General features: G+C 36.9%; 1 protein-coding gene across 4 annotated transcripts in view; it reads left to right on the top strand.

Moving 5' to 3' along the window:
* The window catches only part of Lnpk (zinc-ribbon metal-binding protein lunapark), a 139,241-nt gene that overhangs the window by 99,598 nt on the left and 14,909 nt on the right, over positions 1-24,734 (top strand). For 3 of the 4 annotated variants that reach the window (XM_081743328.1, XM_081743329.1, XM_081743330.1), the window contains 4 exons: positions 5,282-5,489; positions 14,744-14,905; positions 15,878-16,030; positions 23,098-23,193. In XM_081743328.1, coding sequence (XP_081599454.1) covers positions 5,282-5,489; positions 14,744-14,905; positions 15,878-16,030; positions 23,098-23,193 — 619 coding nt within the window. The remainder of the gene's footprint in view (positions 1-5,281; positions 5,490-14,743; positions 14,906-15,877; positions 16,031-23,097; positions 23,194-24,734) is intronic. The other variant, XM_081743331.1, reaches the window with a different exon arrangement.

Below are 24,734 nucleotides of genomic sequence, written 5' to 3'. Positions count from 1 at the left end.
GACCCATTCGTGCTTGATATGGACACAATAGATGACGCTCGCTACCTCTGTATTTGCTTACGAGCGGAAGTGTCAAATTCAAACCAGTTGCTTGAAGTAGTGAGTCGTCACGAGCTACGTGCGATATTTAAAAAAAAATAAATAAAATAAAAAATAATAATAAAAAAAAAATGCAGACAGCTCCATGACGAAGGCAGTTGAGCGGTGGTTTGTAGAATTTCTCAGCAGCTGGATGTCTGAAAGACGAAGCGGCATCTGGCCAGTATGTTACGGCCGTAACTGATGAAAACTGAACAACATATCGTTACATAGAATATATTTTAAGCTTTTTATCTCCATCAGTAGAAAACAGTCTTGTGAGAGAAATTTGTTCCTCTGGGATGCTATATTTTTTATTTTCGAAAAACCAGTAGTAAGCTCAGGCTAAATGGTAGCGATACATGATACACGTATTTCAGAATAAAGTCTCAGGACACTAATCTACTACTGCTCATCTAGAGAAGACAAAGATGATTATGTGGCAGTTTACCTTCCAGAAACTTTTGGGAAAATCTGATAAAGGCTATGGGTCTTCAAGCTATTCTTCTCCACTGTGACAACGTTCTAGCACACGGTATTGTAAGGATAATCGAATTTCTGGAGGAGTCACACATTTCTAAATTTCCATTTCTAGTTTCCACGTACTAGGAAATTAAAGTGGTAACTGTCTCGTACATGTATGGCTGTCTGTGTAGGGTAATTTACAGATAGTTATTAAAATAATGGAAACAACTTAACAAAATACAATTACTTGATTAATATGGGATTGGACCATCTTTAGTCGAAAGTACAACTTATCTTCGTTTTTGAATTCAGGCATATAGTTCGTGAATCGTTTCTTCAGTTGAATCAGAGATGATAGAGAATTATATCTCTGCCGGATTCCTTGCAGTAAAAGTGCCAACAGAGTAATTCCTATTGTCAAATCAGAGATTGAAACGGCCAGAGGTTCATCTTTTATGTTGCTCAAACCACGTCTGAACAAGTTGAGGTGTATATATTGGCACATTACAATTTTGAAAACTACATTGTTAGGAACATCTGTACCATAAGATACACCTAGTCACCTATATAGTCCATGTAATTACTGGGAATATTTTCGTCGTTTGAGAGTTATGTTAGATCCAACGGAAATGATGAAGTTACGGGGAAGGAGGCAATCTTTATCAAAATCCTCTTTGAGCGTCAACCATGCTTGTTGTTTGAAATAAGGAGTAGGATGACTCTTCAGACAATAGTTGATGCCAGTCGCCTATGTTTTGTGTTTCATTTGATCATTGGAACTATTCACTATCACCCGACATAATGTATGTGCAGTGTCACTAACTCTCAAAATTTACGTGTTTCAGTATATTCGTGTTTCCATTATTTTGCATCTATCTGTATATGCATACTCTGTTTAGCAGCTGATTTTTGGATCTCGTTTACATTCTCGTTTACATTTGCTGCAACTTAGAACACTATATGGATTACTTAATTACAAATGCGTCCTCAAAAAAAGTGAATTACACATATTAAACCATCTCACCCTATCCCATTTTATAAACAGATGGGAAAATAAATAATTGTAAACGTAATGCATTTCATTCTCTGTAAACAAACAGATTTTAATATTTTCGTTCTGATTTTTTTTAAAAGCTGAAATTTTTAGTAAACGGACCAAGAAGAAGATGTGCTTGATTTTCTCCCCCTTATTTACGACATTGCAAGGGCACAATTATATTTGATTTCTTCATTCAGTATACCTCTGTCCTACTTAAAGCATAGCCAGTTGACATTGACATGTGAAATACTTCTTTTGATTATTGGTGACGGATCTCTATATGATGGACTCCAAATGAGAAGCAATAATAGGGTCTTCTTATAATACAAAATATTCCCAAGCAAAGCACATTTCAGAAGTTTACTCTCAGAAAATATAATTCAGTTAGTTGATTGAAGTTGGAAAAAAAAATCACCAATGTATAAAGGTAACCAAGAAAGTTCTGACGCTTTTACACCCACCACCTTCGAACATCGATATGTCACATAAGACGTACCTGAAAGATCAAAAATAGTCCCCATTAGCATCGACGACCTTCTGCCAACGTTCTGGAGGGCCATGGATTCCATCGCGGTTGAACTTGGTGGGCCGTGAAGCGAAGAAGGTATCAAGTGCATTTTGCACCTCTACTAGGGATTTGAACTTGCCTCCTCTAAGATGATTGTCCAAGGAATGGAACAGGTGATAATCGGACGGTGCAATGTCCGAGGAGTATGGCGGATGCAAGTTTCCCATCCAATGTTTAGAATGATGTCCTGGGTCATCTTAGCCACGTGAAGCTTAGCGTTGTCCTGTAACAGGAGGACCCATTTGCGATTCAGAAGTGCTGGCTCCAGAGTTTTGAGTTTTTCTTGAACCCTACTCAGCTGCTGAAAGTACAAAGTTGCATTAATGCTCTGAGCAGCTGGTAGCAGTTCCCGATGCACGATGCCGCTAACAATCTACCAAACACACAGGAGGACTCTGCGGATGCAGTGCTGGTTTCGGCTGTTTCGGAACCAATTCATTGGATGATACCTAATGATGACGGCGCCGTGGAGCTTCGTACAGAACCCACGTCTCATCACATGTCAACACCCTGTCCAGAAATGGCTCCTTCCTCAGACTAGACAGCAGACAGAGACAGGTGTCTGCTCGTGTTGCCTTCTGGCCCGGAGTCAAACCATGTGGGACCAATTGAACCAACATGTAGTGCTTCCCAGGAAGGAGGTGTTGCCGGATGGTTTCTCCACTCACACTGAATGTAGTCCCAGTTTCTCACATATCTGGCCACTGTTCACCTCAATTGCTGCCTGAAGATCTTCATTTTGTACATGTGATGGTCTTCCGGTACTTGGTGCGTCTTCGAGTGTTTCGTCAATGTCCTTAAACTTGTTAAACCACCGCTGCACTGCCCGTGTAGTTACCAAAGGCCTGGCATATCTTCTGCCTCATTGCAACGGCGCTTGACCACAGTTTGAACTCGTACAGCAGACACGTCCTTATGACGTTCTGTGGAGGTCCCTTGTTCCCTCTGTCCTTACACAAGTTCACGGTATAATTGAACTTCCACAACCAGATAGTATGTCAGATATACCCACACCAATAACTGACCTTCGTCTTATCTCCATTCGCATTCAACTCACGAGGTGACGGCCAATTAAACACAGACCTCCACAAAAAGCGACAGAACTTTCTTGGTTACCTTTACATTAATAATGTATTAATAATCAGCCATGTCAGCATTGTATTCCAGACACAGTGAACGTCACAAATGAATTATGATGAGAGATGAAATTTTCATTAATTAAAATATTATCAGTTGCTAAAGTATTTCCTGTAGCAAGTAGCATGCAAACACTAAAACTAAATATTGAAAGCCTTGACTGTCTCAGTAATGTTTTGAAAATATTATGCTTTCAGGACATTCTAACTGACCATCCAATATAATGTAAGTATTAGCAGCTACGTTGAGTATTTTTTATTTTTGGTTTAAAAGAATTGGAAAAGATAAGAACTGAACGTATCCAGTATGACAAAGTGTAATTTGCAATGCAACCCGTTCTTCCGTTTTGGTATCAATCTAAAGTTAATTTTTGTGTAGTAAATCTTTTATAAAAAACGTAACAGATGTGGATAGAAACAAAAACCCTTTTAGTCAATACATGAAGTTAAAGAATCGTCAGGGGAGATGTTTTGATGTTTGGGGAGATGTGTTGTGATGTTGATGTGTCAGTAAGTGGCATTTGGTTAAGATGTGATCAAGTGTTTGTAGGGGCAAGAGTATCTAATTAGCTTCCAGTCTGTTGTGATATATTTTGGATCATAAATCCATCTTTGCTGTTTCTTGCGTTTAAGGAACCACATATGAAAAGTGCTGAGATGTATTAATACGTTAAATCCTCTTGCATATTAAAACTCAAACACGCTAATCTTGACAGTATTTCCAAGTAAAATTTGCGCGTTCTTTTCCAAAATAAATAACTTTGAAGAGCATAGGATCCTATTGAATGTAATGATATTCGAAAGAGAGTATAAGTCTAAGTGTTCTACAACTGAGCTACCATGCTTCATCTGCTCCAGTATAAACTATTAGCATAATAGTGATAAGATCAAGATAGTCATAATAGCTAGTCAATCACATTACATATGAATAAATTAAGACATTTCATGTTGGACTTCCTCAAAATTTATAAAAATTGTTTTATTGCTGAAAAAAATCTCTGGTTGTAATGTTACAGGATGCCGATTATATGACAATCCTTTTTTTTTATTTATTTATTTATTACCGTCTTACAAATATTCTTATTTAGTGAATGTTTGACAAACAGTTGAAGATACGGTCAACTTGTTCTTCATCAGCATAAAATTTACATATTTTCACTTACATGATCGTCGTCGAAATCCCATTCGTTTTGGGGATATGTGCAAACACTAGAAGATATACAGGGTGTTTCAAAACAACACCGACAACGTTTGAGAGGTGATTCCTGACAAGATAAGACAAAAAGTATAGAACAACCTGGGTGCAGAAATCCGTCATTTTGAAGTTATAGGGTGCCGAAAATATTAGTACACCAGTTTCCATGAAAAAACTTCAAAGGTCTATAGCTCCAATACTGTGGGAGCTATCGTAGTTGGGTCAAGACTTTATCTAGGAGTTAATATATACTCTATCCAAACGTAAATGTTTCAGAATCCTGTGGTACTGACGAAATAATTTTTATAGAGGGAGTTTGGTTACGAACATATAATTTGAAGTACTCTGCAACTACCTCTATACAAATTGTTGCGTGAGTACCGCAGGATTCTGAAACATGTATTTTTGGACAGCGTACATACTAGTTTCTGAGTGAAGTTTTGAGCCTACTATGGTAGGTCCCATAGTATTAGAGCTATGAACCTGTAAAGTTCATTTTTTCATGTTTTCGGCAGCTTATAACTCCGAAATGACGGATTTCTGCACCCAGGTTAGTCTATACTTTTTGTCTTACCTTGGCGTGAGGAATCACCTCCGAAACGTTGTCGGTGTTGTTTTGAAACAGTCAATATAATGTATTGATTTATTTAGGTCTTTAAGATCCATACTGAGCCACTGGTGAATGTATAGTGGACAGCTTTTATGATGGATAATTAATATCATATTTGATTTTTTTTTTTTTTTTTTTTTTTTAATGATGAACAAAGAATATTGATATGTATTCCCTTTGAAACTTTCAGGGTTCTCTCCTTCCTTTGGATCTTCCAAAAAGTGGCCCCTTGACCCCATCGTCCAGCGCTCCTTCTGAATCCCAAATTAGGAGAAGGGTTGTCGGGGCAACACCTCTTCCATCACAGACTCCTCGTAATCCTCAACTTCTGCAAACGCCTGCAATCCCAGGGGGAGGAAGTCCTGTCCACCACACAAATGGACAAAGTATATTGCCACGTAAGTACATGGAATACCAAACATGTCGGACTAAACTAAAAACCATCATATTACATTTTGTTTGTTAGCGAAGATTCGTACCACGTTCATGTCGTTTTTGTACCTTTTATTTATTTATTTTGAGTATAATTGTATCTTGGAGTCTGTCATGATCAGAGCTACCAACCTCAGACAAAAAAATTATCAAATTTCGTCTTTTAAATTATTGTATATTCGCTATGCATGTGATAATTGTTGAAACAAGTATAATACTACTAATAATAGTAATAATATATAATAAACTTCTCTAGTAATCTTCAGTTTCGAACTCCAAATTGGCGGAGTCACTCTCCTCACTATCTTTAAAAATCCGTATTAACACTTCTCTGAAAAATAGCAATGTTTCCATCTCTTTAATTGAATTTAAAGAATAGGTGCAGGGTTGCCATTTGTCAATTTGCAAATCGTTATTGATTTATTTTAAACCTCAGTGTGTGTGTTTTATAATTATGTTTATTGTATACTTCTCCAAAATATAATTGGGGCCGCGGTGGCTCAGCGGTAGAGCGTTCACCTGTGGTGCTTGGGGTCCCGGGTTCAATCCCAGCCCCCGCCAAGTGAACTTTGTGGTGGACAAACACCGTGTGCGTGGGTTTTCTCGGGGTTCGCCCGTTTCCTCCCACTTTCTTCATTCCACCATTTCATTCATTACTCATCATCACCTTCTCCTTTACCCTAACCGGCATAACCGTGGGACGTAAAACTCAAAGATTTCATTTCATTTTTTTTCCAAAATATAATTGCAGGCCCGAATTTTTCTTAAGTCCCTTAAAATTGTAGGTTTGGCAACAGCGCAGTCGACGTAATGGTAGAAGAAGTCAAATGAAAAAATAACGAGACTTCCGAACACAGCTCACAGTTTGCTGTTTGAAGTACTCAATTCTCTTTTTATAACTTAATGTAATGATACATTTAGAATATCATAGTATTTGGTAAATGCAGAAAACTTGGTTGTAAGTAAAGCACACACGCTTTTCGACCACAATATCTTTAAAAAAGGGAGGGGAAGTTGTTAAGAAATTTGTTCTCTATCCATGAAATGGGAATGAAACTTCATAGTTATTTCGATAGCCGTGCGTGCTAAGTTCTTGCTTTTTGTACGAATTTAGTACTTTTGAACCTGGTTCGAATCGGACTCGATGCTCTTACTTTTTTTTTAAATTCATTTTGTAGTTTTTCATGTATTTTTGCCGTACACTTTTATAGTATATATATTACACGGAAGTTATGGACAACTTTCTAATTTATCCAAAAATAAAAAAATAAAAAGGTGTACAGGTGTAAAACCTTTTCTATATACCCCAGTGTGATTCCTCCTTAGTGAAAATCACTTCTTGCATCGATCTGTAAGATTTTCGTAAACCTGAAAATAAATCCGGAGTTCTCGTGTCCAGGAGTTCATTATCATCCCTAATATCTCCTTCATCACTACCAGAACGCAGTTCATATTATTATTATTATTAGTAGTAGTAGTAGTAGCAGTAGTAGTAGTAATAATAATAATAATAATAATAATAATAATAATAATAATAATAATAATAATAATAATAATACGTAGGGAATAAAAAAAAGGTTTGAGGGAACTAAATTTGGTGACACATTTTATTTCCTACCAGTTTGTTGCTACGCCCAGGGCCCTAACTTGTGGGGGCATTGGGCAACTGCTCCGCCAGGGAAGCTTCCCGCCGTTCGATGGGGGCGCATTTTAAGACAAAAGTCTTTTACTCCATATACGATACGAACATGAAATTATAAGTGAAGCATCAAACAGGTTCACTACTTACATAAGCTAAACAGCATAAAAAAGATAAATAAAACAAAAATGATTCTAGGGCCCATTTCAGTAAAATATTTCTACAATTAGGTGCACTAGAAATAGTATGTATTAATATGGCTTTGAGATTTGTCAATATTGTCCCCTTAATTAATTTGTCATTGATGAAATGGGCCCAGAGGCGCAACTAATGGTCCCGCAGACCTTGCAGTGTTAAAAGGCCCACAGGCTCCAGGGAGTCCATAAAGAATAAGAGAAAGATAAAAGAGGGGGCCCAAAAATGAGAAAAACAACTTTTCTAGAAGAGCCTAATACTACGCGTATTAATGCTTGTCCTCCTCCTCCCCAGGAAAAGTATAAGTTATGGTGCTGGTTACACCCTATGGACTGTATGTTATCTTGGTGTATCAGGACCATTTTAGAAAGGTTTTCACGACGATGTTACATTTTTTCACTTAAATATCTTAATAGCTCTCATTAGTATCACCGTTTGCTAGAGTCTATCTCACAAGAATGCCCTCAGTTTCATGAATCATTGGCTATCATCTTATCCCCGAACAATCTCTCATGAGTATTTTGCGAGTGGAGACGAGGTGTGTTCTCTACTGCTTTGAAATCAGTGGTTTTCAGGTTCAAGTAGTAGTGTTGTCAACGGTAGAGTAGCTCAACTCCCGGCTCAGTCACTACTGAGCCGAACTAAGAAGTGAGCCGAGCTAACAGCTCATCCAACCGTGCCGGCTCGAGCCGATGGTTCATTCCAACCGAGTCGGCTCGATCCAATGGCTTACCTGAGCTGAACCGTACCTAAGTGATGGCTCACCCCATCCGAGCAGGCTCAAGCCGATGGCTGACCTGAGCCTAGCTGAGCCGAGCCGGTGGCTCATCTCAACCGACCTGGTTCTAGCCAATGGCTCACTTGAGCCGAGCCGAGCCGAACCGAGCCAATGGCTCATTCCAATCGACCCGACTTGAGCTGTTGGCTCAGTTGAACCGAGCCGGTGGCTCAGGGATCGAGGCGAGCCGATTGACAACACTATTTCCAACTCGATAAAGTTTTGCATAGCTGTCGGGAAGAATTAATCGATTTAGGCAGTTGCGGTAGTTTACATCTTTGCAGGTGAATATGGCCATGGTTTTCTTGCCCCTTCTTTGGTTGTGACCCGAGTATTCTAAATCATATCCTTAACATGATTATTAACATGAGCATATAGAAAACCAACTGAGAAAGGTTATAAATTTCCCTCTATCGCTTATTGAAATCGAGGTAAACAAGATAATCTAGAATAGACCCGAGAGGGACACGTAGAAGGCAAGTATCTAGTATATTCACCATTTGCCAACATTATTTTAGTAAGAGCAGTGATCGGAAAGTTACTTTTCAAAAGTAGCTGCTCTACAACTACATGATAAAAATTGTAGCTCGCTAAAACTATTAGCTAGTTTTCCAAAAACGTATTCGCTGCTTAGGCTCTTGTCGTAAATACAGTTTACTTAGCATCATACATCATCATTTATGTCATGGCATCTACATGCGTAACTGAACTTAAAAGTTTGGTTAAAATATTAGATAAAAGCTTTGTCTGTCAATTTCCATTTCACAGTAAAGTATGCATTTTGTTTTTATATCTATATCTATATATTTATATCTACATCTATCTATCTATCTATCTATCTATCTATATATATATATATATACTTAGGGTGTCCTTTATTTTGGGTAATTTCGTGTTGCGATACGTACACCCCCAAATGTATTCTATGTGACCATAAAACGCATTAGTGAAATAGCAGCTCTCTACGAGAACGTCAACCCGTGCCGACTTGACGACAAAGTCATGAAATAGCCTTTCCATATTTTAATATAATTTAGTATTTCCAACCGTGATAACGGAGAAACTAAAAGCGACAGAGAAATGAAACTTTGCACAAAGCAACTAGAGAAAGGGCGACATCTGCTCGTGTATTGACAAACAGCACCGGACGAACATGTTACCAACCCAAGAGAAAGTTTTGTTTTTGTAAATGGTATGACCTAAATTGGATATCGTCATTGGAAACAACAATGAAACTAAAGACAAAAGAGATTATAAACTCAGATCAGTGTTGCAAACTTCCTTTTAGAAAATTCATTTCCGATAATTCATGAATCTTCACGCTTACGCTCTGAAGCATGAGAGAACATCAGCGGGTCGTTGTTGCCCAAATTGATACTCATTAAACACTTTTACTGATATCTCCAACAGAACAGCAGAGTGCATAAACAGTAATGAAAATGTGAGTAAATTGTCACTTGAATATCTTTTCTCCAATGAATATCCTGCGGTGCTGTATGGATGCGAAACATGGTGTTGTAAACAAAACCTATGAAGTTTTATTTTCAATAATAAAAAACATCGTTCTTTTCACTGTTTGTTTTTCAAATGTCCAATAAAAACCATGTCAATACTCACCTGAATTGATAAAAGCTACTCAGCACTGCGTAAATCCATTAATTCTTCAAGATAGCTATACAAGAAATCTATCGAGTTGGAAATTTACATATGACTTTACAAGAACTTTGTTTTGTAACAATCCTCTTCATAGCCGAACCAAGGATTTCTTTAAGGAGAGATCAGATACAAGAAGACTCACTAAGCCGAACATACAGTCACTTCCATAAAAGCGACAATCGATTTAACCTCTAGCGACCAAACTTGGTCCATTTGAATGCGTTGAATGAAACGTCCCGACTCGAATTGTGCAGTTGGTTTAAATTGGTCGGCTCGCGGCCTGTTCACCACAGAGCCGAGCCGAGCCGAGCTCAAAAAGACCGCTCATATATCACGTCTACCGAGCCGATGGCGCTCCTCAATCGAGCCGACTCGAGAGGATGGTTCATCTGAGCCGAGTCGAACAGAGCGGATAGCTCATGGCAACCTAACCGGCTCTGTAGTGCGCATGGCCGAGCTTTTATTGGGTACTTCTTCTACTAGAAGGATATCACCTTAAAAATCCATCTAGGTATGTTGAGGAACCGTGCAACTTCTAATGCTACTGTGAGAATTTGAGTTGCAGATTTCTAAAAGGGCAAAGGTTCATTGTTAATGAACTTCGCTGCAGTGCACCTTCAATAATACTGACCCAGAAAACCTTAATGTTATCCATGACAGTATTGCAAAATCAAAACCTTTGGTGTGCTATAGAAATTATAGGCATTTTGTATCAGAAGTTACAACATCCTCTGATGAAGTCGTGAAGATACAAATGTGTGGCAGAACATGAGGAAAATATTTGCGAGACAGGTTTCCAAATCTGAATGCTGAACACAGTCGGCAGCGAGTTCAGTGTTTTTTCTAGGTGTACGTTTTCCCTCGAAGTTGAAACATCGCCCTGCGCAGGATCTAAGATATACTAAATAGTGTCCCACTATGGCCTCAACTCATTTTGATTTCTCTTCAGACAAGCTTTTCTATAGGAAAATGTGAAAGAGATCTAACTTCTGAGCACATCATTTATCTTTAAAAAGAGAATACAACCAGGTTAAAAAAAATCGTAATTCAATGTATGGCTTTGAACCTGAGACAAAACCGATTTGAAAACAGTAGAATACCTCTCTCCTCTCGTAAAATACTCAGTGAGAGTGTTCGGGATAAGGTGATGGCCAATGTCTTATGAAACTGAGTGCATTCTTGTGAGATAGACTAGCAAGCGGTGATACTATTGAGAGCTATTAAGACTTTTAAGTGAAAAAAAGTGCGATCGTCGTGAAAACCTATCTAAAATGGTTCTGATACACCACACCAAGACAACAATAAGAAATAAAATGTCTCACCGAATTTAGTACTCTCAAACCTTTTTTTTCTATTCCCTACTTATATAATAATAATAATAATAATAATAATAATAATAATAATAATAATAATAATAATAATAATAATAATATATAATAATAATATGAATTGTGTTCTGGAGTGATGAAGGAGGTGTTAGATCTGATACTGATTTCCTGAACACTAGATCTCCGGATTTATTTACAGGTTTACGAAATTTTATGAATCGATGCAAGAAGTGATTTGCACTAAGGGGGACTCGCATTGGGATATATAGAAAAGGTTCTACGCCTGTACACCTTATTTTTGGATAAATTAGAAAGTTGTCCATCACATCCGTGTAATACATATACTATAAAAATGTACGGCAAGAATGACTGAAAAATTACGAAATAAATAATAAATGCATCGAGTGGGATTCGAACCAGCTTAAAAAGTATTGCATAAACACAAAAATAGACTACTTAACACTCATGTCTATCAGAACAACTAGAGAACACTCCTTCAGTTGCATTGATAGATAACGAACTCCTTAACTACCGTTGTTTTTATGACGATCGAGAAATGTGTGTGTTTTCTGTAAAGAAAAGAAAAATGTTTGCTGCATTAATGCTAAGGTGCTGTTTTGTACTAGAAGTATCGTTATAAGAAGTTACGAAAGAGGAACTGAGAATTTCAAACAGCAAACTGTGAGCTGAAGTAACAAAAGAGAAACTGAGAATTTCAAACAGCAAACTGTGAGCTGTGTTCATAAGTCTTGTTTCTTGTTTTCATTTTTCCCCTCCTCTCACTCAGAATGCGTTGTTGCCATACTTACAATTTTAATGGACTTATAAAATTTCACTTGCGCTTTATAAATTGGAGAAGTGTACATCTTTAGTTTATTTGCACATTCAAAAACTGCAAAAAAGCGTATGTTCTGTTATGACAAGGGTATTATATATATAGCATAGGCTTAAATTATCGTATGGTTGGCAAACCTGGTCATGATATTCAAGGAACGCATAGGGATACTTATCAGCTTAATAGAAACACCTGAAAAAAATAAAGGGCAATTTACCAGATTAATATGGTCTTAGACCAACTTTCGCCCTCAGTACATCTCTGGTGCTACGTGGAGTAGTCATAGAGGTCGTGAATAGTAGATACTGGAATATAACACCATTCCGCGTGTAGTATATCACTGAGTTTCATGAATGATTAGAGGCGGATATCTGCGCCTGATTCGTGTCTCCAAAACACACCACAGATGTTCAATTATTTTAAGATCTGGGGATTTTCTTGACCAGGTGAGGTGTTCAATTTCATCCCGCAAAAGCTCCAGCTGTGTGAATGGGTGCATTATCATCGTTGCCTGGAAACAACATCTGGACTAAAGGATACACAGGACTACCTGAAGTGACCACATAATCATGAACAGGGACGCGACCGGGAAACATCAGTACAGACCCACTGAAAACCAGAATATTATGGCCCACGGCATCACAAAATCGCCACTATGTTTTACAGTTTGGGGGGAAATGCTGCCATACACTTCTTTTGACGTCCACCACACATGGCCATGGTTTGAAATAAGGTGAAAGATGGCTCATCCGACCATATTAAACACACATTTCCAGTAATAAGTGTTCCATGTTCCATTTTCGCATCACCATTGACATCTTGGTAATGCGTGATGGTCCTTATCAGCGATGTCGCCCGTACAATCCGACCCCATCCATGTCATGTAATTCGCACGGACTATGATCGTCGATTCAGGCTGTGGCAGGAGCTGCTTGAGTTCCTCTGTCACTTGCACCGGAGTCCCCGACGGTTCCGAGTAACAACCTGCTTTAATGTTCAGCGGGACCTGTTACTGAGTGTTTTCTTTCTATCACTGTTCCTCTTTGCCAATGTGATTTTGTAGTGTTTTCTAAGCCATTGCTATCTTGGACACTGTCTCTAGCGGTGCACCCAACACAATTTTCCACTTCCGTTACGCTCATACCATGTCGCGGATCATCAATAATTTGCTCTCTGTGGAAATTAGAAAGCCGCTCATTTTACAATCACTGCTTGTTTCAGTGCATACTGCTGTTCTACTGCTCATCAGGTAGTACAGAGTTTACCATAAAACATCATCATCACCAACCTTTCGCTCCTGTTGCCGCCTAACCATTACCAACCACACATCTGTGTTTTCATTAAATAGACAAGCATCTGTATTTCAGAGCTTTGAATTCGTAGGTGTTGTGTTCTGTGTCTTTCCTTGCTTCTAACTTCGGAGACGCTTTATTTATCCACGCAGTGCAGATAAAAGGATGGCTGAAAATCGGGATTGGCAAAAACCCTTTTTTTGTTTGTTTGTTTGTTTGTTTAAATAATTAGCTCCATGTATTTATAGTACATATGGACAGAAATAAGTTTGTTTCGCCTTGGTGTTACTATGCAACAACGGGGTTATGCTGTAAGGGATCACATAAGCTTAAGGCGGAATCCAAACCGTGTCTCGGCTTACATCCGAGGCAAACTATCCATTTGCACTCGAAACCGGGACTAATTGGCCACAAATGCGATGAGTCTGCCGACTCACGCACGAAGGACTCCTGATAAAATTACGTTGTACTGATCTTTACATACTTGTTAATATAATTGTCAAGAGACATTTCAGAAGGACAAAAAGTTGCACAAGTGAAACCATTGTACAGGATTATATATAAATCGGGAAAACTTCCGCCTTAGCCATCGAGAAAATCCCGTTATTGCTTTGCATGTAAAATTTTAGGGTCAACGTATCATAATCAGTACGCTAAAACTGAGGTATTACAAATTTAGTATGTAGATATCATTCAATAAAATTAAAATTGAAAGTCGAATCCAAGTCAATGTTGGAAGCTACGTAGGCAGTCGATAAATTTTTGCCTATTTCCATCAATATATTTAAGAAACCTTAGCTTCTTTATAAAACAACAGCCATTCAGGCAAGCAGAATAACAATTTGGTTTTGTTTCATATGTTTAGGCTTAACATCCTTATTTAATACCTAGCTTATCAAGGAGAAGACTTTCGCTAAAAGTAACATCCGAACGCTGCTTGGTTTACACTTGAAAGAAGGGTTGTGGTTCCATCGACAATTTGTCCAAACATAGCAACTAGGCTGTGGTACAAGCCACGTGGTTTGAGTAGAGAGAACCGACTTCAGGAGTGAGAGAGTGTGTGGCTATTCTGAGAAACGTAGTGGTTAACACATCGCCACAGTATACCGAAGATCCCAGTTCCAGTCATTCACTTTTTCACACTGTGTGTGTTCTGAAATCAGTCTCAGGAAGAAAATAGTGGGATGGGATCTGTAAATATGGCACCAGAAAATAAGCATGTGACACTTCGTTAGTGCAGAGGTTATTTTGTATTTAATATTCCCTGTGGATGAAGTAATTAATTAGCTTTTCATTATCTTTAAACATTCTCCCAAAGCAAGTGGTTGTAGATTGCAGAGGTTTCTCATTGTTTGTGCTGTGAAAAAACCGTTAAAGTAAATTCGTCAATATTTTTGTGTCATTTATGTTTTTCAGAAGGGTTGAATTTGAGTGACCAAAATTCGTTATCTCAGTAACGAGAACTTTGAGGAAAGCTAATAAAGCAATTTTTTGTAGGTCCTCCGATGCCTCGTCCCATTCTTCCACGAGAAAGAACGTTCCTCGATCGATTGGTGGAGTACTTGACAGCTGATGGACCAAGTAATCGTTATGCTCTTGTCTGTAAACAGTGCGAGTCTCATAATGGAATGGCATTGAAAGAAGAATTCGAGTACTTGTGTAAGTTCGTTTCTTCCTGTCTTTTGTAAGAATCAGAAAATACTCAACTTTTATCTCGTGGTGGAAACATGCGTAGACATATAAGGTGATTGTATACCTAATGATTTTCAGTACATTTTATTAATTTATTCTATTAAATTATCGGGAGACCTTAATTTGTTATGCTACACACATTATCAACTGCATATTATTCTGGAAAATTTAAAAGTAAAAGAAATCAACTAAACATTTTATACTACAGTACTCTCTCGAGTATTAGGCTTAATGTGGCGGAAGGGCAGGCAGGATAGGCCGGAGTTCTATGAATAGTCTCCTCCATAGTCACTACAACTTTTTTTTTTCGTTTATCAACCATTTTCAAATCTTCACTGTAGTACACTTAAAAAAAAAAAAAAAAAAAAAAAAAAAGCATACCCCAAGGACAATTTATGAATACAGTACTGAACAGTTATAATTAGGAACAGCGGTAAGCGTACTATATTAAGGTCCGTTATACACTGACGAAACAATAAACAAGGAGCAGAATCGTGCTCTTCCCCTGTCACAACGTGTAACGGGATTTTGCACACGACACGTAGGAGGATCATAGCAGACGCCCGCTTCCAATGCCTTGCTTTCCTCATTTAATTACGATAAAGGAAAAGTAGGCCGGATACTTTACTGTAATTACAATTTTGCATGGATATAATGAACTACTTACCACAAAATCTCACACATTAAAAAAAGTACAGTATAAAATCTTCTGCTAAATAGTTCATCGGATAGGGAATGGAGAGGTAAAGAGGAAAGGAAATCAAATTTGTAACAAACAGAGAGAAAACTGGAAAGAATCAGTAAATTTAGTGGAAGGAAATAAAGCCAGTGAAATAAAATCGTAGGAATAGCAAGTAAAGGAAAAAAATCATCAGGTAGTAGATGTGTGAGTGAGTTAATTATATTTCCTATGACATTTCGATCGTTTTGTTTCCCCAGCATTTCGTTGCTGTTACTGCTATTATTGGAATGCGGCGAGAAAGCAGCGACCGCAGGCCCCCCGTCTTCCTACTTCGGCTAATGATGCTTACCGTCCCAGTGTAGAAGAGCTGTCAGGAGCATCGTCTGAATCCGAAGGACAGGAATCGGATGGTAAGTTGTGTGAATAGTGTTAAACCATGGAAAATCGAACTTCTTCTTGTCAGAAGTTTATACATTACACAGTATCATAATATTATTTTGGTCGAACTCTTTCGAAATTGCCACATATTTTTTTCATTATAAATTTTTATATTGTGCTGTACAGTGTAGACGCTACGATAATGTGAGTTAAGTCGTTGCAAACTCTGTTTCTCTGAATGAGTACAACTGAGTTAGTTATAGCCATTCTTGTTAATCATCCCATTAATTCAAACCAGTGACGAAGATCAACAGAAGTGAAATGCTTTTTTTTTTTTTTTTTCTCCCTCAATTGAGTCCCATAATTATGCCCCATAATTAGCCTAAACGAGATGGATGATTAACCAAAGTGAATGATTGTGAAATTACATTTTTGTGCTTTTCCATTGGGAATCGAACTTTGGACTTGCACCAAATATACATGCTTTACCCGCTACAGCAACGAGCAGCGCTGAACATCAACAAAATGCTGAGCTGAAGTATATACTATAAAGTGTGAAACTCAACAGACTGACTCGAGAACTTTCAAGCTATATAGAGTCTTCTGATATGTACTGAAACTTGATTTTTTAAAATTTTGTCACGTGTCAGCGTGTAGTGTATAATGATTATTGCGGGTGGGAAAAGAAACCAACGTGATAACCAGGCTCGGGAATCGAACTTGAAATCTGGTCAGCACCCGTGACAGCTTCGCTAATATCAATCTGAATGCATACAAAGCTACCATACACAAATGCTGTTTGCATGCAATCTGTGATGCATTCAAACAAAACGAAATTTTGATGCAACCTCACCACAAACAACCATAAGAAATCACTATATTAGAAGTGACGGTTTAAGCAGATAAAACATAAGGTGAAGACATCGGTTATAGCTACTGTAAGGACTTTTTCATTTTTGTTATCTTTTGTTGTAAAAGATATTGCCACTATTTATCGCTTGAAAGCGTATACTTCTAATTTGAACTCTTGTGAACACATTTTTCGTTTTAAATCGTTATCTACTGTATTTAGAAGTAGGTTTTAAAAAAAAAAATCACCACTTTTGGCCATTCTGTTTCTGCTTATGGCAATCTTTTTTTTTTTTTCACTTATGGCCACTCAAATATATATATATATATATATATATATAACTTCCAAATTAAGGTTTATTAAAGACATCAAATACCATTTACTTATACATGAAATTAGCCTAGGTATAGTGCTTTTGCATACTTATGTGTTAGTGTTAAACTTATATATAGGATACGTTACAAAATGTATTTATCTTTTGGCATTTAGATATGTACATTTTATATATAGTTTGTAACTTTATCTGTAATAATTCAAAGGAGCTCGTGTAGACTCAAAGAAAGCACAGTTTGTCTAATAGAATAACATCTTAACAAATAGGTCAAAACTAGTCGAGCATAGAACAGTATTAATGTTATAGTGTTTTTTTTTTTTTTTTTTTTTTTAAATTGTTTTAACAGCTCCAGGAAATACATTTCCCGTTCTTTAAGGCACGGTTCTGGCAACTTACCAATAATATTCAGAATATTTATTGCGATGTCATTCTCAATGATTACAAACTGTGCTTTCTTTGAGTCTACACGAGCTCCTTTGTAACTAAACGGTTAGTATACGCGCCTTTGGCATGGGACATCCTGGTTCGATTTCTGTTGGGAGCTCATGTGGTTCATATTTCACGTTGAGTCCTCATATTTGAAACTTTGTATATTATACTCAAAATTTGATATTCTGTTCAATATTGCACCAGCATACTTGTACTCTATCACACGGAGAGATTTCATTAAGTTTACTCGTAAGTTAACATAGTATTTTATACCGAGTGTAGTAGGCTAGGCTGTTGTGTTTCGTTTCATTATATGATTAGGTAGGGTCAAGAATTTTTTTTTCTTTTTTGTTACGTCAAAATTTATATAAAGGTTTATTTTGTAATTTAAAGTTAACTTAATATTTAGGCCTATTAGTGGATTTGCCCATTTAGGCCTACAGCGAGAATGTGTTGTAATATCAATTTTTTTTTTATTATTATTATTTATTAATGAAAAATCAAATTACTATCACAATTGCAAAAAGTGGCCATAAACAGTAACAAGTATGAAACCATTTATGCCCACCTACTAGCCATAACTGGTTACACACGGAATATTCCGACCTACTAAAGGCCATTGCATTTGTTGTGTGTTGAGGTTCTGGCAGTTACGATAGCAGTATAAACGAAATATAGAGGCTTTTCTTACCAGGAAGCTAAGTTTTTACTTTCTAGGGCACCAGATGATTTTTTTTTTTTTTTTTTTTTTTTTTTTTTTTTGAAAAAGCTCGTAAGAAATTTCACAATGTGCATCACAACACACAAAATATAACAGCATATCTATACTCATTAGATTCAAAATGCCTACTGACTGAATCTGATACATGAAGTCTACTGCTTTTAGAAAGCTTTGTTTCGATCGATTGAAAACAACATGAAGCTTAGTAAGGGAATAATAACGTGAAAATAGCCGTAAGTTGTATGGTGGCCATAAACGGTACCTCCACCCCACTATGGCGAACTATTACGCATATGACACGCACAGGGGAGAAATCCTGAATTAAACACATACATGGTCCAATTTATCGTACTTATATTATTGATATTCTTAGCTTTTTACATACACAAAGGAAAAAATAATTCTATAACAGAAAAATTAACCACGAAACGTGATGCAGGTCTTTAAGTTAAACGACCATCTTGAAGAGTAGTGAATCGCTCTTCCCATTTCTCTCACGAAGCCCCGTCAATGGGTCTAGAACCCAGGCGTAAAATGAAGTTTCAAACCCCTCACAACATGCGAATTTTTATTCATTTCTTCTGTGCATGTGTTGTGTTCTCGTTGGCTGGACATTTTTATGACGTATAAGAAAGGTATGTGAGAATACGTTATCACAATGGTTCAAACGTGAATGAAGAGTGCATTATAATGTAAAATGAAAGAAAATTCAGAAATGAAACGAAATGCACTTAAAATTAATTCATAATAAAGATCGCTATAGGTGCTAGCTTGCAAAGATGTGGAACGTACTTTTGCCTTTTAAATCCCTTTTGTGTCAGTAATCCAGGTTTCGTGGAATTAACCATAAACTTGGTTTCCAAATAATAAACATTAAACGTTGGATAAGATTATACAGTTAAATAAATAAATAAATAAATAAATAAATAATAATAATAATAATAGAATTGACGCATTCATTTTCCAGATATTTGTGCATCTTCATAACATTCTTGATGTGAACACAACACTCCATTTACACCTGTTGTTCAAGGAATTATTTGTACAACAAAACATTAAAGCAATAAAATTAAAACAATTTAATCAAAATATTACTTAAAACAAAATAAAAACAATAAACAAATACAGTAGAGTACCAAAAACTCGGCCTAATGTGGACCAAAGGGTGGTCGAGTTTGTGAAAATGCCGGGTAATCGAGAATGGGGTTAAAAAAAAATAAGTACGAGTGTTTCCTCATAAACTACAGTACTGTACTTGTATGTATTGGTTGCTTGAGAATACAACAGAGAAAAAACTGCCCAATTACCCTTAAACAAAGTAAAAGTACACACTTTATGAAGGCATAGAGCCTTTGCTATACATGAAAATAAAAATTAATGAATACACAATGTATAGTAATTTACCTGATGATACAGAAAAATACCCAGCAGTGACCTTGAACGGGTCTGCACGCGGGTTGTTTTCGCCCTGCCAGGGTGGCCGAATTATCCGGACTAAGGGATTATCGAATGCCGAGTTTGAGGGACTGTACTCTACATACCTTCTAGCCACTGGGAAGTAGGTAAGTGTAACAATATTGTGTTGTTATCTTGTTAATAAGGAAAGGATGATTTGGTAATGGTACAAGTTCTGATTCTGTATTATCCTTTGCAAATACATTTATGTTGTTCATTAGGTATCAGTTCATTACATACACTGTATAGTGATCATACATATAATAAACGTATTAGTTTCTTGAATTTTTATATTACGCACGTGGGTGTTAAATAAATGTTCGCATTTAGAAAATCATAATCAGTATGCAGGGTATCCCAGTCTATTGGTCCTACAATTTTCTTTACAACCTGGAAAGGACGTGAGTATGGAACACGAAGTCAGGAACACCCTCGCTGATCTAATGACTATTAGATTGTATGGTCCTATTGGTGTACCTGGTCCTGGGTTCAGTTCCCGATGGCAAAGCACAAAAGTTTAATTTTACAATCATCACTTTCATTGATCATCCGTCTCCTGTAGCCTAAAGGGTATTGAACTGAAAAGAAAAAAGAAATCATTATTTCACGAAGTTAGAGACGGACAAAAAAGAGAAAATCAAGATCTAAGTGGCAAGATGGTTGTTCTCAACGGATAAAGAAATAAAGTCGGGAATAGAATCTATTCTTGCAATACTGAATTTATTAAGAAAAAGTTGCTTCTTGCTATCTATTAACATTTTTCACTATGGAGATAACTGTTGAAACCGAAATACATAATTTCCAACATTTGGGTTTTCATAAAAAGAGAAAACTTGAGATAAATATTATTCTTGGGAAGCTCATTTCGCATCAAAAAAGATAATTCTCGCTACCCCTAACGTTTGTGCTGTTTGCAGATCAGTACTGAAACTGAGAGGAAATTTACACCATTTCCGGTCTTAGTAGATGTATGATGAAGATAGTTTCTTTTCTTGAGACGCTAAATCGATCCAGGAAACAAGTTGTCGCCATGTGTTAACGTTTTTTGTTCTGTGTCGATCAACGTTGGAACTTAAAATGATTAATTTATATTCCAGTTTGGGTAGAGGGCTAATGAATGGGATGGAACCTATTCTTGGGACGCTGAATCCGCTTCTCCACATCTCTTATCGTTTTCTTCTCATGCCTGTCATAACCGTTCTGTAAGATTTCCAATACTTGTGTGTAACATACAAAAAAAAAAAAAATCGCATTGAGTGAACACCTGTCGTGGACATAGTAACTTTTATATTTGAGCTACTATGACGGTTGAACTGAGGAAATAGTGGAAGCTGCCTCCTCTCCATGCACCATATCCCATATAGGCGGGAATTCAATGCGAATGAATCGAACTGGAGTCTTCTGCTTCCTGTGGTTAACAGTAACTGCTGTACTTCCATGTGATCTGAAAATATGAGCTCCGACCTCAAGAGGTTGTATGGCTGTTGAGGAAATGATTAGCCAAGAATCCTGATTCTATTCTTGGTTCATCCCCGCACTTTTTCATCCTTCAAATTTTATTGAATTCATTCTTGTAGGAGATATGGTATAGGGAAAATTACTATAATAATATGAATTCCGAATTGTTTGTATGAACAGAGGCCAGTTTACAAGCTTTTGCTCCTGCGTTGATACCTTGACGTAAGTGTAGCGCTGAGTTGAGCTTAATTCGTTTTCAAGTGTGCTTTCAAGGGTGAACGTAGCTCGCATTTTTTCAGTTTAAACTTGAGAAATGTCTTAACAGGCTGAGTTTGCTAAATTGTGGTCATTTCACTGCAATTGATAACTGCTTGTCCTTTCTGACAGCTCGCTGCGCGCACGTCATAGAGTGACAATCAATGCTGTGTTGCCAGCTTTTGCGTCGGGTATTGAAACACAAAATTATTTACTGCAAGTAAATCTCAGTTTTATAAAATTAAATGACACAAAAGAGAACTGCAAAGAATACTTTCAATAACCAGCAGGTCCACTACTCAAGTTGACATTCGACTAAAAGAATATGCATTGGTGTATATTCAAATTGGTAATGTGCAGAAAGGGTGGAATGTTTACCATTGCAGAGCGAGAGAAATGAGCCACTATAATTGGCTGAACGTGTTGTTGTTATAGAAAAAGTTCTTCTTGCCCGATTGTTATGACCATGTGCAGGAAGTAAAAAACAGGAAAGCAACTGTCAGAAAGGACAAATTGTATCAAATGGACTGTAGGTGTTTGAAAGTTAGAAAGGAAAAAGTAATTGCTAAGGAGTCGTATGAAAAGGATTTAGATTCAAATTGGACATGACTAGTATGGAATGTATTTTTCTTTAGATAATTTATTGTAGGAGGAGATGTATAAATATCGCTTCAATATTTATTTATTTCTAACAATAGGTTAAATAGAAGTGTAGCAGGAAAATGTATATTTGTAGTGCAGGACTTTCAATACTACACCTGTTCGAATTTTTCATAAAAACGGGTTTTTAGGTAACAAAATGTATAGAATTAAGTAGGTTTCTATATATACTAGTGTGCACAAGCATGAGTGCATAAGAAGCCGAGCTTAATTGAGACATTCCCCCCTCCCCGTGATTTTTTTCACAGCGTGTGCATAACCAATTTCTGTGACTTAGTGGATAAAGTGCTACTAATTAGAGCTTTTATATTTGACTGTTTGTAGCTCTGAAATAACAGAAACAACATGTTTATTTGTTAAGATATACTCTTGAAATAAAGCTCAAGAGATAAAGTTTTAACTGTTTCAGATTTACGTTCACTTGTATAACAAAAGTTGATATTTTCACGTTACTAGTTAAGTACTCCATCATCTGATAGAAAATGTTGAATACCATCTGGATACTACTATTATTATTATTATTATTATTATTATTATTATTATTATTATTATTATTATTATTATTATTATTATTATTATTATTATTATTACTGTATTTTAAATTAGTACCTTCGCTAAAGATAAGTTTAACCGCGTAAAAATTATGTCTAGTATCTGTCTCACGACCTCTTCATTGTAACAACTTCGGAAATTTCAAATTCTGGTTTTGAAATTTTGAGAGTTGAGATGTTGAGCGTAGAGCTTGTGAAGAAGGTGTTGAACGTAACTTCAACAGTGATGCTTCCTAATACGAATTGAATTCACTAAACATCTGTATCCGTTTCTCTATATTCCTGTATCTATGTAAAAGGTATTTCTTTCCGCTTTCGTATTGGTTGCTTTTGCATTGTTGATGAAATTAGATATATTATAACTGATGTGCCATTTCCTTTTCTAGAATCCGTGAGCGAAGGTGAAGAATCCGCCTCGGAACAAGCGACAGAGAACAAAGAGCTCAGTAGCCCTAGTCGTGAAGAAAGCCATAAAAGTGATGGTATGTGAGTTTTTTTGGGTCTCTTTGCTTTGCATAAGAGTTAGAAGCTAATGAGCACAGTTTTAACGTCTTTTTCAATTAGTACAATAAAACGGAGTTTTTATAATTACTTAATAAAGGCGAGGATCACTTATTTAGTGGCGGACCTGGAGATTGATTGGATGTGTTCGTACTTCATTTGAATACAGCCAAGAATCTAGAATCTAGAATCTAGGGATTCTAGCAAGTTTTACAAACTATAGTTGTTCGTGAATAGAGAATTAAATAGGTGCACCTAGAAAAAGAAAAAAGTATTGTTAGTGTATGCTAGCTAGTATATTACTAAGTGATTATTTCCAAGTAACTGAGGAGTTCGTGATAATCAACTTTCATATCAAAATTTTCTCCTACTTCGTTTATTCCACAATACATTATATGCAGGTAAAAAATACGTAAATAATTATCAATACATTATTAAGTAGAAGTCTTGTCTGTCGGAGAAAGTAAAAGATTTGTTTATCGAAATATCACAAACTACAATTTATCTGCCTGGCTTGAAAGGATATGGAGGTGAATAATTTAAAGTGAAATCCATTGATTCAGGGAAATTTCATAAAATATATTTTTTTCTGACATTAATTGTATACCAATTTCAGCTAAGCCAGCCATTATAATACCTATTTGATGATGATGGTGAGTTTAACGTCCTTTTCAGCAGCGAGGCTTTATGAGACGGGACCTACTGATTAACGTGGAATCCGAACCACACGAGCTCCTACCGGGAATCGAACCCAGGTCTCCTACGCCAAAGGCGCTTACGCTAACCAATTAGCCACGAAGGAGCTCTAATACCTATTAGGTAAGGTAAGTGGAATGTACGTATGATCAATTGATTACTATTTGTCTCTATAGAATAAATGTTTTCATATATAAATATTCATCGTTATATATTCTTTATTTATATGTCAACATCATCCGACACCTGTCATGCAAGTCAAGAAATTTCCTGCCAAAAGTTAGAGAGAAGTCAGGGAAGTAGATCTCCCCAGAGCAGTAGGAACCCAGGATTAGGGTTTATATTTTCTCTGTTAGAGTTCATAGCACCTGTGGTTTGATGTTTCATTGCACCCAACTTGAGCATGGAAATGGCATTTTATTGAGCTAACATGTAACCCAGAAATTCTGCGTATCAGTAAAATCATATCAGAACGCACAGGACACAGATTCATGATAGAATTTACCTTTTTTTAAAGTCCCGTTTTAGCATTTCCATATTAATATTTTCGAACTTCTACGTTAAGTTGCCCAAATTGTTGATAAATGAAGAAGGAAGTACATGTGAATCATTTTACAGTAGGGCCGCGGTGGCTCAGTAGTAGAACGTTCACCTCTGGTGCATGGGGTACTTGGTTCGATTCCAGCTCGTACCAAGTGAGCTTTGTGGTGGACAGACTCCGTCCGCGCTGGCTCTGGCCTTTAGTGCGAGCGGTCCCGGGTTCGATTCCCGGTGGGGTCACTCGGTCGAAAAAGTGTAACACGCTTTTTCAGGCCAGCCACCCTGA

This window comes from Thermobia domestica, chromosome 16 (genome assembly GCF_964235325.1).
Source record: "Thermobia domestica chromosome 16, izTheDome1.hap1.1, whole genome shotgun sequence".
Taxonomy (NCBI): Eukaryota; Metazoa; Arthropoda; class Insecta; order Zygentoma; family Lepismatidae; genus Thermobia; species Thermobia domestica.
Note: the sequence above shows the minus strand (reverse complement) of the source record. Positions and strands in the feature narration are given on the sequence as shown.